The sequence below is a fragment of the Mesoplodon mirus genome (assembly GCF_964341445.2).
Source record: "Mesoplodon mirus genome assembly, chromosome: 2".
Taxonomy (NCBI): Eukaryota; Metazoa; Chordata; class Mammalia; order Artiodactyla; family Ziphiidae; genus Mesoplodon; species Mesoplodon mirus.
In genome coordinates, this window is record NC_138977.1 from 89,351,259 (window position 1) to 89,364,802 (window position 13,544).

Genomic DNA, 13,544 nt, shown 5'->3' on the forward strand with positions numbered 1-13,544 from the left:
AATCCTTACTACTCAAAATGTGGTCCTCGTAGAACACGCATCGTCATCTGAGCTTGCTAGAAATACAGAATTTCAGGCCTCACCCTCACCTCCAGACTCAGAACCAGAACAAGATCCCTAGACGACTCACGTGCATACAGACGTGTGAGAAGCTCTGTCTTATTAGATGACCCCCGGACAAATCTTACAACATGCTTTATCACATCATACCAAAATCTGATAATGGTTCCCTAATGATAACTGACCGTCCTCCACACAGCTCTTGAGCTCTCCGAGCTGTTCTAACTATTTGCTAATTCTCTGTTCCCAAGTCCAGTCTCCTCTGACCCAGGAAACGTCAAGTACATTTCTTCCTCGGTGCCTTTGCTCTGACCCAGGACCTCTGAGTTGATGCGTCTGACTCTAATCCTGTCAGGTCTTCAAGCCCCATCCCCGCTCCAGCTTCACTGCCTGTCCAAGAAGCTTTCACTGACTTTTCACCAACAGCTCTGGGTTGGAATTCCAGCTCCATGAAGACAGAGCTAAATGGCTGTGCAACTTTGAGGAAATTACTCTTCTTTCTACCTTATTTTATTCATCTGTAAAACTGCAGTAATCTTAGCAAGGTCACAGATTTCTTCCGGAAATTAAGTAATGGAGATGAAGTGCTTATACTGTGCCTGGCCTCTAAGTAGTGCTTAAGAAATGACAACTAAGAAATTAGTATTGTTGTCATTAAAAAGAGCTCTTTTAAAATTTCTGGCAAATGGCTATGCCCTGAACTTCATCTTGGCTTCTTAGAATTATAGCTTGTTTCATGCCTGTTTCTAGTGCCAGCCCCAACTCACTCATTCATTCGTCTGATTAAGGGGAAGATTCTATGTGTCAGGCAGTAGTCCAGGCTCTGGCAAGAAGGCAATGAACTAAGCAGACCAAAATTCCTGCTCTTAAGGAGCTGACAATCCACTGGACTGATTGAGGCAAAAGTTATGAGCCAAAGAGGTAAAATATATAACAAGTTTGATGATAAGTGCTAGGAAAATCAATGAAACAGGGAAAGGAAAAGAAGAGCATACGTGTGAGGGGCAGGGCATTTGCAGTTTTAGACAAGATGACCAGCAAAAGTATCAGTGAGAACTGACATTTGAGGAAACATCTGAAGGAGGTGCAGCAGTGAGCAATGTGGCTGTCTGGGGGAGAGAGGAAAGCAAGTACCAAGGCCCCCAGGTGGGATGCCTGGTGTGAAAGCAGGACAGCAAGCGGAGTCAGCGTGGCTCAAGGGCAGGGGGCCTGAGGGAGAGTATTAGGACGTGCGGTCAAGAGGTAATGTGTGATGGTGTTGTTTGCTACCAAACACCCACCTTTCTCTAAGTGCTTCTCATCGAAGGTCAATCTTGTGACATGCCTTCAGAACAGTGCTTTCAGTAATCAAGTTAACTGGTTCGTTTAAAGTAGGATCCATAAGAACTTTCAGAGCAACATTCTGCAGAGCTAGTCTTCTGTGGACATACTTTAAGGAGATGCTACCATGTCACTGATAGCTATATCTACATACACACACGTGTGTTTGCGTGCATGTGCGTATATTCAGTTTAACCTTCATGTTTGATAGTTTCATGCTGTTCTCTTAACTTGAGCAGATTTAAGTATTGCTCTCCCCTCTAGAAGGCAAAGACATATTCTTCACTGTATGTCTCTTATCATGCTTTTCCTTGCTTCTAGAAGCCTTACAGCACGATTCCATAGGCACTGAGCTCTCACTTCCCATCCTGCTCCAATATCCCAACGCCAGCTCCTGATAGGAAAAACTACTAACATCTCTCCACTTCCATATCACTTTCTCTCCAGTATCATCTCTAATCCTCCCAGACAGTGGTGATTCCAAAGTTATCCACTCTCAGGACTCTGCAATTTTCCTTTGTAGCCCTTACCATGACTGTACTTTATTAACTTACTGACTTATTCATTAAATAAATTAGGTGTAGGTTCAAAGAATAAAATCTGTAGCATCCATCAGAACCTAGAAGAACACCTAGCCTGTAGTAAAGCCAGATGATATCTGTTAAATGAATCAATGGATAAATCCATGTGCTATTTCCTGATTTTCCTCATCTTGGCCCCTGCTTTGCCTCTGGTGGTCTACTGCTGCCCAGACTCTGACATCACAAGACACTGGGTAAATATATATATTAAAAAAATAAATAAAAAGTAAATGAACTTGAACACATACGTAAGGCAAGAGGCTTGGTTCACTATTCACTCCACAAATGCTGATCAAAAAGTGCAAAATTATTTTCAGGTTTTTTGGCCAGCCATCTGCGAGTGTGGTCCACACATTCTCCACCTCCGACCAGGCCAGCTCATCACCATACTAGAGGCAGGAAACACAGCACACACTTTAGTAACGGCTGTCTTTTCACTATCAAACTTGCCATGTCATGAAATATTAGAAAATAACGCTTTTACAGACAGCTTTAATCTTTTCCACACTTTAGAGGAACAATCATTTCTTTCAACAAATCTAAACACAAGTATCATTAAGCACATATGATTTTAGCTCCCCTCCACCAAAAAAAAAAAGACATTTTATATCTAATGAGAAGTTTTTTAAAGAAAGGAATTTACTGATAACACATACTTGTTTGGTTAACACAGGATTATCTAATCTCTTTGTCTATTTCTAACGTGTTTACTCCTAACTCCGTAATTCTGTCCAGCAACTGCAAATACAAAAACCATGTTACCTTTGCTGTCATGTACATCAGATTATTCAAAACCATGGCAGTGGCTTGTGGGGATCCCCAGCCTTCTCCTCGTAACCAGCGCCGGCTAGTCACCATGAGTTCTCGGTCTTTTAAGGAATCATCTTCATCTTCATCATGTCGCCTTGCGGTAGGCAACGGTTTTAAATCCACCAACTCGATGTTGTTCATCCACGGTAACAGGTAGTGCAGCATTACTTGCCTCCCAGCAGGGTGAGCTGTCTGAATTCTCTGGCTTATCTCTGTAATTAAGAATAAGTCAAAGAGGGAACGACTGATGTAATTGTGGTTTCCTTTGACTTGTAATGAATTTAAATTTCATTTTTAAATTTAACTTTTTAATTCTTAAAAAACAGCAAGCCAGATTTTATTCATTACATTTAAGAATTATGAGCACATTGGGGCTTCCCTGGTGGCACAGTGGTTGAGAGTCCGCCTGCCAATGCAGGGGACACGGGTTCGTGCCCCAGTCCAGGAAGATCCCACATGCCGCGGAGCGGCTGGGCACGTGAGCCATGGCCGCTGAGCCTGCGCGTCCGGAGCCTGTGCTCCGCAACGGGAGAGGAAACAACAGTGAGAGGCCCGCGTACCGCAAAAAAAAAAAAAGAAATATGAGCACTGTTTCTCCTTTTAATGAATTTGACATTGATGACATCATAAAGAAAAGATAGCAGCTGACATATATCACACACTTAGCTTTTATATAAAGTATCTCTGGCAGTTAAGAAAAATAAATGTCTGCACACTATTGGTGAGATTGTAAAATGGTTCAACTGCTATGAAAACAGTATAAGAGCTCCTCAAAAAATTAAAAACAGAACTATTATATGAGCTAGTAATTCCATTTCTGAGTATGTATCCAAAAGAACTGAAAGCAAGGTCTTGAAGAGATATTTCCACAACCACGTTCATAGCAGCGCTATTTACGATGGCCAAGAAGTGGAAGCACTCCAAATGTCCATTGATAGATAAATGGATAAACAAAATGTGGTACATACATATAATAGAATACTCTGCAGCTTTAAAAAGGAAAGAAATCCTGTTATGTGCTACAATGTGGATGAATGCTGAGGACATTATGCTAAGTAAAATAAGCTAGTCATAAAGCCACAAATGCTGTGTGATTCTACTTATATGAGGTATCTAACATCGTCAAATTCATAGAAATAGAAAGCAGAATGGTGGTTACCAGGAGCTGGGGGAAGTTCAGGAAAAGGGTGGTTACTGTTTAGTAGGTATAAAGTTTCAGTTCTGCAGGATGAAAAATTTCTGGAGATCTGTTTCATAACAATGTAAATATATTTAACACTACTGAACTGTACAGTTAAAATGATTAATATGGTAAATTTTACTATGTATGCTTTTTACCAAATTAATAAATAAATGTAATTATAAAAGACAATCTTTATACATGGATTAATTTAAAGTGACCCATGAAAAATTTCACATATTTTGGTTTTATCTAGGGGAGACGCCTATGATGTGCTTATTACTTTTACATTCATCTCATTTAATGCTCATGACAAACCTGTGCGGTGGACAGTCCAAGTAACTTGCCCAAGGTCAATGATCAAGTGGCAGAGGATTCAAATACAAGGTTGATTCCAAAGCCTGTGAGTTTTTATATGCTATTTAATTTCCATAAATCACTTTAAGTACAAACCTTCTTTCTCCTCAAGTCCCGTTTTGCCCACTAGGTCTTACACCTGTTTACTCATCAGAAGGAATAAATATGGAAGCATAGTGATTTGGAACTTGGCTCTGGAATCACACACACCTGGGTTTGAATCCCAGCTCTACCACATACATACAGGTTGACCTAGGGCCAACCTGTCAACCTCTGATCCTCAACTGATTATTCTGTAAGAAGGTAACAAAAGAAGCTGCATCATGGAGTTACTGTGCAAATTCAACATAGTACCAGTGAACTGCTCAGTCCAGTGCCTTGCACATATTTATGCTCAATTCTAACGTTTTACAAGAAGCCCTTCTGTTAATAGGTCAATGTTATTGCCATAAGTATGAAATATGAGACCTGGAGCTCTGAAAGTAGCTGAATGAAGAGATCCTGGCCAGGGGGTTGTAAATGCATATAACAGCCGGGGCCATGGCAACACCCACTGACATCCTGACCAATTTCATGACCTCTGAGACCCAGAGGACTCCTGTTTTCTGTGCTGGAGCCTCCAGAAGAAGCCCAGCAGCAGCAAAATTACTGTTGACAGTGATTACTACTTTGCGTTGATGACCATCCATGTCCATCTTGAAAGGGCTGTCAGGACTGTGGGAGCCGGGAAAAAGGAAGGGGCTTGATTGCTGCCATTTATCAGTGCAAACCAAACACGTGAGTTGCTTTAAAAACTGAATGTTAGGAGAACTGAAGTTGTTTTTTCCCCACTCAGGTCAGTTAGGGATGGGAATCCAACTATCTCCACCACTAAAATAGGTACTGTGGAAAGATGTGCAAAGAAGGCTAAGGCTTCTATGCCTTGAGCCCAAATGAAGGAAAGGATCCACTTAAGAACCCTGTTATTCCCTGCATGCCAATTTTGGTGCATTTCTAGTACTTGGATTAGAACAAGATCTTGTTGCAGATGAAGAGCAGAAAAACTAGCTGAGTGTCTTTTGTAAATATTATAATTAAAACTTTTCAGTTAAAGGATAAAGCACTATGGGGGCATCTGCAACAGTGTGCTCACTGGCCAGAGGTTAAGCTGGATGAACCCCCAAATTATCTTAAATCTAAATCCTGGGAGGCCCAGATATAGAGGACATCTTGCCTGACACATAGCCCTGATGTTTTCAAAACTCCTGGCAAGAATATTTGTCGGCCCACAAGGAAAGGAAACTGGACCAGAAAGCAATGTGGGTTCCTAGCAATAGTTTTGCTTAAGGCAGTGCAGGACCTTTCCCTAAGATTAGAGCTTTTACTTATAGAAAGAAACTTGTATCTCTATCCCTGTCCATTTTTATTATTAAAGACAGACCAATACACAAGATAAACTGCATACCAGAAGATTCAGGAAGTTCTGTGTCTACTAAAGAAATACTTTTCAGTTGCCTGTGAAGCCCCCTTCTATCTTTTTTTTTTTTTTAAAGCTGGGTTGAGGTGGAGAATGGAGGCCAAAGTTAGAATCCCTGCAGAGACTTTTAATAAGCAATCTCAATATCATGGTAGATCAGTGTTAAGAGTTCATACTAAAGAAAAAAAATTATCTTATATAAAGACATGTTTTGTTTTGATTCAACCTCAAATTTCATATTTAAATTTCCTAAAAGTAGTTTTTTTCAAAATGGTTGCTAAAGAAAAACTATTAACCAGTTCAATGATCATACCTGAGAATATGGCGAGAGTTAGCTCAGGATATGCCCTTGCTAATTCTTCAGACAACTGATAATATGAAACCGAATACAGATGCGGCAGAGGAGACAGCTGGCTGAGTACTCCATCTGTTCTCTGAACCTCCAATTTGTGAGCATAGCGAAACATCTTCGGTTCCAGGATCTACAAGAATGTACTCCATTAATTTAAGATTTTATGGGTCCTCTAAATTTCAGCTATAATGAAAAACATAAAATCTTCTCCCAAGAAATATTCCAGTTTAAAAGTTATATAGTTATATATGTTGTAAAGTTTTTCAGGTGCTAATTTCTAATTCCAAGAAATGTTTGCAAAAGATCTGTAACTCTTTACAAGCCTTTACATTCCCTGTGTTGAATGCCAGTAGCATAGTTTAAAAATAACTTCAGCAACTTAACACACAATTACTTAAATAAGATTTACCACTTTTCCAATTCAAAACTATGACTGTATAAAAACATGTATACTTGAAAAAAAAATCTTCAAACCTATCTTGTTTAATAACAGATTAAATATGGAATGTAAGCTAAAAATTCTTTTGACATTACACTATACAAAGAGCTATACTACTCAACTTTCTTCTTAATTAATAAAGACATTAGGGTATAATTCCTAAGATGGTCCCTACCAGCCTCAATACCACTTCAAACCCTTTGGAAAAATGTGCATCTCCTTGAATCCCATTCTCAACCCTTGGTTAAGAGTGAAGAACCACACCCTATTATCAATGGATATAATCATATATCCACACTTGATAAGTTAACTTTCTAGGTTATTTTCCTCAGTCTAGTAAAGAAATATTATAAAAGGTTATCATAAAAGAGCTAATTACTTTTCACTTGATTTTCAAAAAAAATTTGACTCGCATTATTCTTATCTGCTGAACAGAAATAGTTAAGCGCACACATAGGCCTTAACCACTCAGTTTTTATAAGTACGTACACACACACACACACACACACACACACACACACACAGAGGCACACACAGGTGAGCGGAAGGGGGGCTGCGGGAAGGGGAGGGGTATCATACATAATCCCCTACAGGACACTTCTGAGTAGTTTGCATGATTTATAGACTTAAATGACCCATATTATTTTACACTTCTATTTCTAATGATAATCAGGAATTAACACCATACCCCACTATTAAAAATAAAGCTGAATGTTAGCATACTTTCAAGGCAAGAATACATTATTATGCTTCATTAAATCCCGAGCAAAAATATATTTTAATTAACGTTTGTTTACAAACCTGTAAAAGTTGCATAGCAACTTCATAGATACTTCGAGAAGAATCAGCGGCTTTAAACAGTATCAGATTGAGGAGCATCACCGTGTCACACTGATAATCCCTAGGGACAAAGTGTACATGTTAGGTAAAATAATGTTTAGAGGCTTTCACACCAGTTAATAAACATGATATAAAGGGAAGGCTACAAGCATGCAGCTGCTAAGCCTATGAGATGACTGCGTGTTTTTGTTTTTGTTTTTAAGGCAATAGGTACAACAGATGCATGGGGATCATTATCCGTATTTGGTTAAATTTTGTTAGCACTTAAGGAAAGAAAATACTGGTTCATTATTATTTCTGAGTTCAAAAGGACATGTTTTCTTTTTTAAGAAAAGCTAAATAAAATATGAAAGACAGTAGTATCTAGAGTACCTGTTCTGGAATACATTAGCTATGGCTTTAAAGCAGCCAGCTGCCACTCTCTTGGAACCAGTGTAACAGCGATCCACCGCCCAGTACATCAGGTTGCTCTGATCCGGGTTCAGCTCCAGCAGTAATGTAACTGCTTCACAGCCCAACTGATGAACCTAAGTAAAGGCCAAAAAATTGCCCAGAACAGAGAAAGGGATATATTATTTGTCTACTCCTCTACATTTTAATTAAAATAATATAGTGCATATATTCACTGTATTGAATCAGGAAACTCAAGCCTCCTTTTGTTCAACTCTTTCTCATTTTATTCAGCCAGCAGAAAAACCAACGTGGAAAAATTATGCTTGGTCTCCTGCTTTTTATATAAGACTCTTAGAAGTACAATTCTCTTCTCCAGCAGAGCCCTGGAGGTGGTTGATGAATATGAACAGTGATTAAGTGCTTTCAGGAAAGTGATTTATTAACCTCTCCAGTTATTTTTATCAAGCTTTATTCTTATTTTTGATAACCCAGTAGAAAAATTATTCTGAGGGGAAAAAATGTTAAGTCCTATTTTAAATTGTGAAGTCTGTGTGTGTACAGAATGAGAGTAAGGAAGTCGAGAAAGAATGACTAATTGGAGAGTGGTCAAAAAAATTCAAGTAAACGTAGCAAACAACGTATTTTTCCATGGAGCTTAATGTATTCCACAATTAATATTCTTTTATTGACTCAGAACCCTATTGTGATATATATACACACACTACTGTATTAATCCTGTAATATAAAAGGGAAATTAAAATTATTCAAATGAGTACTAAATAAGAATTACAAATCTCATAGTTTATGGTATCCTATTTAATTTTACATAATATATTTTTTTGCCTGTAATTCTAACCTATCTTATGTTAAAAAGATATGTTCAGTGGGCCATACAATAACTCTAAATAATGCAATGACAATTTATTATAGAATTTTAAGGGAAATGTCATAAGTACCTTTTTGTCCAGAGAGTCCAAAATGTTATCCAACCATTTGTACAAATATCCATCTGATGAAAGTCCTACATTATCTGCAACAGGGCCACAACATAGTACAGCAGACATAGCCTTCAAACAATAATATTAGAATTACATTTAAAACATTTAAGAGGTTAAACGTTGGTTGCTTAATGAGAAGAGGCAGGTATTTTACTCATGTTTATGTAGCCACAATATTGTTAATTTTTTTCTTTATAAAGAAAATCAAAATAGTTACTTTTGAAATGAAGAAATTTACTATGAGTAGTATGAAAATATCGTGATACCAGATAAGACATGGAGTTTGAACAGTATTGGAGGAGAAGAGAAAAAAAAAAAAAAGACCAAGAGTAAATACTTAAGTAGGAAAAAAACAGTTATTTCTTTGAGGCAATCCTCAGTTCTTTAAGAGAATGGCTTCCAATTTTGGTAGATTCTGGAACCTTTTTGCATTGTATTTTGTACACTTAAATAAACTTACAGTATAAATGTTTGAATACAGCAGACAAATGTATATGCTAATACTCTCAGGTACTCCGAAGAAATCCCTATCCTTTTTATAACACCAGGCACTGAGAGACAAAAAAATTTAACTCCACTCTTAACATAAGAAAAAAGAAATCAGATTTCTAGGTAAATACCTTTAGTGCACAGTACTGATGTCTGTTAATTTGCATATTTCTATCACTGTATCTGTCCAAGGGTGTAAACATGATGCTAAAAGGACCTGCCCAGTGACTGAACAGCATAAAGAGACTGTGACGAAGGCTCTGTTGAGGAAAAATACTTCTTCTCTGGTGTACTGTAAATAAAAAATAGGTAGAAAAAATTATTTCCATTTCTTTTTTTCCTTAATACGCATGTCAACTTCGTTACTGAATATATATTATAAAAAAAAGAAAGCAAAAGCTTTGATTTTAACCTACCGCAAACCTCCAGAGTAACAGAAATTATTTATATATATGCAAATAACAGAAACAAAGTTGCAGTGTATGTCATCATGTAGTGCGGTGTTATGTGAGATGCAGCGTTATATGAAATACGGCATCTTGGCAAGCAGAATTTCACGGCAGTCACAATGCTGCCTGAAGGCTGGCACAGAGCTGAGAGTCGGGACCCTGCTTCTCCCTGGGCTGTTGCTGGTTACATGGTAACCTTGCCAAAACATTAACATAACATACCTCTGGATCTTGGTTCATTGGTAAGAGAGGGCTTTGGACCATATAAGCTCTTTTCAGCTATAAAAGGATCATTATGTGGAATCTTGATATACATAAGTGACAACAGGGGAGCTGATCTACTTGTAGTAAAGTGTGAGGCCTGGAGTCCAAACCCATTCTGCTGCCCTTTGCTGCTGGTTTAGATGATCTCCAAGGATTCTTTCCACTTTAAAAATCTATTCTACAAGTTCTCTGCATCAGTTCTTCTTGAAGAAACTCAATAGTGCCATAATGAACCAATGTGGAAGTTGCAGACAAGTGTTGAGTAATGGACTAAATTACATCTTTACATCAGTGAGCTTCAGATCAGAAAATTTAGAGGAAAAAAATGCTCTTTTCCTCTATATAGCATCATTTGCCCCTAAAGTTCAAAATAGGTTTTCTGCACTTGAAATTAATGTATCGAAAGAAGTGCTTACAGGACCCTCCTATAAAATACAACCACTGTCTTACTTTAAAAGTCAACTATTTGCATATACTTTTTAAGGTAACAAAGTAACTTTAATTCTTTCATAGAAAGAAAAAGAAGCATTTGTATTTACATTTTATACCAAAAGCTATAACCACATTTTTACACTTGTAAAGTATTTATGACTTTTTAAAATGCAATTGCATATAGTAATCTTCCTGCTGCCTCAACCAGTGCCCGGCACGTAGTATGTGTTCAATAATAGGCACACATCTGTTAAACGAATCATGAGTCACACTGTATCCTTATTATACTCTACTTCTGTGCCTATACCCTTCTCCCATTAGTCACATGTATCTTGTTAATTCTATTCTCAAATACCACTTGGAGCATTATGCTCTTCACTCATTGTATCTGGAACAAGTTTGTCCGAAGAGTTTATTCTACTGATTTCTTCAAATTTTTGTTAGTGTCTTGACTGTCGTTGAAAACCTATGTTGGGTTGCTTTTTGATTTCTAGTCACTGATACTAATTCAAAGGTAAAACAAATTCTTGCTATCCGTGTTACCCTGACATATTTTTCATATGTTCACAAGTTACTTGTCAATATAATTACAAAACCTCAGGGGGAGAAAAAAATACAATGGTCTCTTAATATTCATTAATGGTTTGAAGAGCTAAAAAATCATACCTGGAACATTCTGAATGATATTCGCCACTAAGGCACTAAAATGGCATCGTATATCCTTCAGTGTGTCAGAGTCTTTTTCATTTTCTGCTTCCAGGAGTTGTCTAGTTAAATCTACATATTCCAATAAAGTGTTGTTGAGGAAATGTGTTTCACTATCAAGGCCACCGCTTGCACTGAAAATATTAAAGAAAATACATGGTAAAGAAAATGTGATTTTAAATTATAATTTAAGTCAAAATAAATTCCTAATAATCAAAATCAGAATAATATATATTAAAATTTGCATAGTCGTAGCACTGTGCAACTTTTAAAAAATTTGAATGAACAAGATTTTGGCTTACTGAAATATAAAAATACATGGTGTTTCATAACCAAGGAACTGCAAATGTAATTTACATTATTCAATTCCATATCCAACTTCAATCACCTATTGTGAGTGCTAAATGTTATTTTCTCTCCATCAAAATATATTGCTTTGTAAAATAAAGAAATAAGGAGACACATGGGGTAGGGAGGATCAGTTTAGAAGGTAGAGAGAGGAAAGACTAATTCTATATGTTCGCATAGTTGCCCCACATATTCATATTATGCCTTTAACATGATCAATCAAATATCCATTAGGTACTTATTCTCAGCAAGATTCTGGCATAGGTATTACCGGGGATACAAAAATTTAAGAGAATTCAAGTAAGAGAGCTGGTTTTCAAATCTTCTATTTAGACTTTGGGAGTTGCCCCAAGAATCTCTACAGTAAGATTCTCTTTGAGGCCAAGGTCCCGGGCCTGAAGCCTACTGACTGCAAGGGGATCGTTTGGTTAGTCACAAGTCCTGGATTCCAGTCTTATTCCATCAGTTATTAAGCACGTGACCAGTAACTACTTCAGAGCATTTTAGTAATTTGGTTAACTTCTCCTTGTTATAGTTGAAAAATACCTCTAAAAGGTATGACTTTAAATATGCTTTTCATAGCTGTGAATAGTTTTTTATAAATATCCTACAGCCATGAAAATAAGAGAAAGGAGCAACAATGGTACTATAGCATATTAAAAATATCAGTTTACAACAATAAAAATATGTTGAATGTATTCACTCTGAAATTTTTTCCTTTATTCCTTAAATGAATGTTTTTTAAACTCTGGATCATGACTTCTTAGTGGCTGGGAAACCAATTTACTAGACTGTAACCTAGCCCAGGATAAACTCTGAGTACCTACTATGAATCAGGTACATAGGATTGATTGGGTGAACAAATTAAAGATCCCTGCTGTCTTGCCATTCAGAATTCATCTTTTTTCCTTAAGCAAGAAAATAAAAAGTCCAAAATAATCCATAATGGATAACTTTATATTGATTTCTCTTGGGGGAAAAAAAAAGACAAATCCAAAAACAAAACATGCAACTGTGTTACTAACATTACATTAAAAGCAATCAAGGGAAAAAGGATTCAGATGTGTATTAGGTTAATTTTTTGCATCAAGTTCAGCAAGTGTCAAATTCACTTTGGCTAACTTCCACTGTTTTATTTTTGTGGAGGACAAAAAAAAAAGTGATGTTTCTTTTTTCTTTATTTTCATTTGCTTTTCATTTACTATAATAGTAAATCAATGGTTTAAATTCTCTTTGATTAAAGCTATATTTTGAAAGCACTTGTCAAAAGCATTCGATGCTAAATATGAAAGGTTGTTAGGCGCACTGAGAAAAAATGATCAGGACAAATGGTAACGTAACAATAAATACAACACATGTTTGATTATTACTACTTTTTTCTTCCGGATCTTTTTTCAGTTATCTTTTTTGGCAATGGTCAGATTCATTTTTTTTCCCTCCTTCAATGGTCAGGCAACACCATTACCTTCCTAAGGGAATAGTTATTTCTCAACATAAAGCTGACGGAATTTTCCTCGAGGGGATGGTCTTAGTGTCAACAATAAGCTCAGGTTTTATGTTTTTTATTTGTAAAGGGTGGAAACAAGAATTATGGTTTTGGATTTCATAATTTTTCTCAGCACAATAGATTAATAGTTGATTGAAATAAAGTTGCAAACCTTACAATGTTTAGCCTTTAAATATATGATTTTTACAACTCCAGAAGAAATAGATCTAAGAACAAGGTAAGACATAGTTAGAGCAGACACCAAAAGAAAAAAAAAAAAAGGCTACTGTCCACTTGCCTAGATCACTAGATCCCCCAAAATATTAAAATCATAAGAACATTACACCCAATTTTTGCCTGAAGCAGTATGTACCAGTGGTAGAACTTCAATACATTTTTTAGCCATGGGTTAATGTATCAGATGCATCTTTTTTTTTTTTTTTTTTTTTTTTTTTGCTGTACGCGGGCCTCTCACTGCTGTGGCCTCTCCCGTTGCGGAGCACAGGCTCCGGACACACAGGCTCCGCGGCCATGGCTCGCGGGCCCAGCCGCTCCGCGGCATGTGGGATCTTCCGGGATCGGGGC

The 13,544-nt window shown here is 37.1% G+C and overlaps 1 protein-coding gene across 4 annotated transcripts in view; it reads right to left on the minus strand.

Moving 5' to 3' along the window:
- Window positions 1-13,544, minus strand: part of FRYL (FRY like transcription coactivator) — a 248,447-nt gene that overhangs the window by 60,453 nt on the left and 174,450 nt on the right. For all 4 annotated transcript variants that reach the window (XM_082638429.1, XM_082638428.1, XM_082638427.1 and 1 more), the window contains 8 exons: window positions 11,087-11,259; window positions 9,407-9,567; window positions 8,745-8,855; window positions 7,768-7,922; window positions 7,357-7,456; window positions 6,078-6,246; window positions 2,724-2,983; window positions 2,210-2,350 (listed from right to left, as the gene is read on the minus strand). In XM_082638429.1, coding sequence (XP_082494555.1) covers window positions 2,210-2,350; window positions 2,724-2,983; window positions 6,078-6,246; window positions 7,357-7,456; window positions 7,768-7,922; window positions 8,745-8,855; window positions 9,407-9,567; window positions 11,087-11,259 — 1,270 coding nt within the window. The remainder of the gene's footprint in view (window positions 1-2,209; window positions 2,351-2,723; window positions 2,984-6,077; window positions 6,247-7,356; window positions 7,457-7,767; window positions 7,923-8,744; window positions 8,856-9,406; window positions 9,568-11,086; window positions 11,260-13,544) is intronic.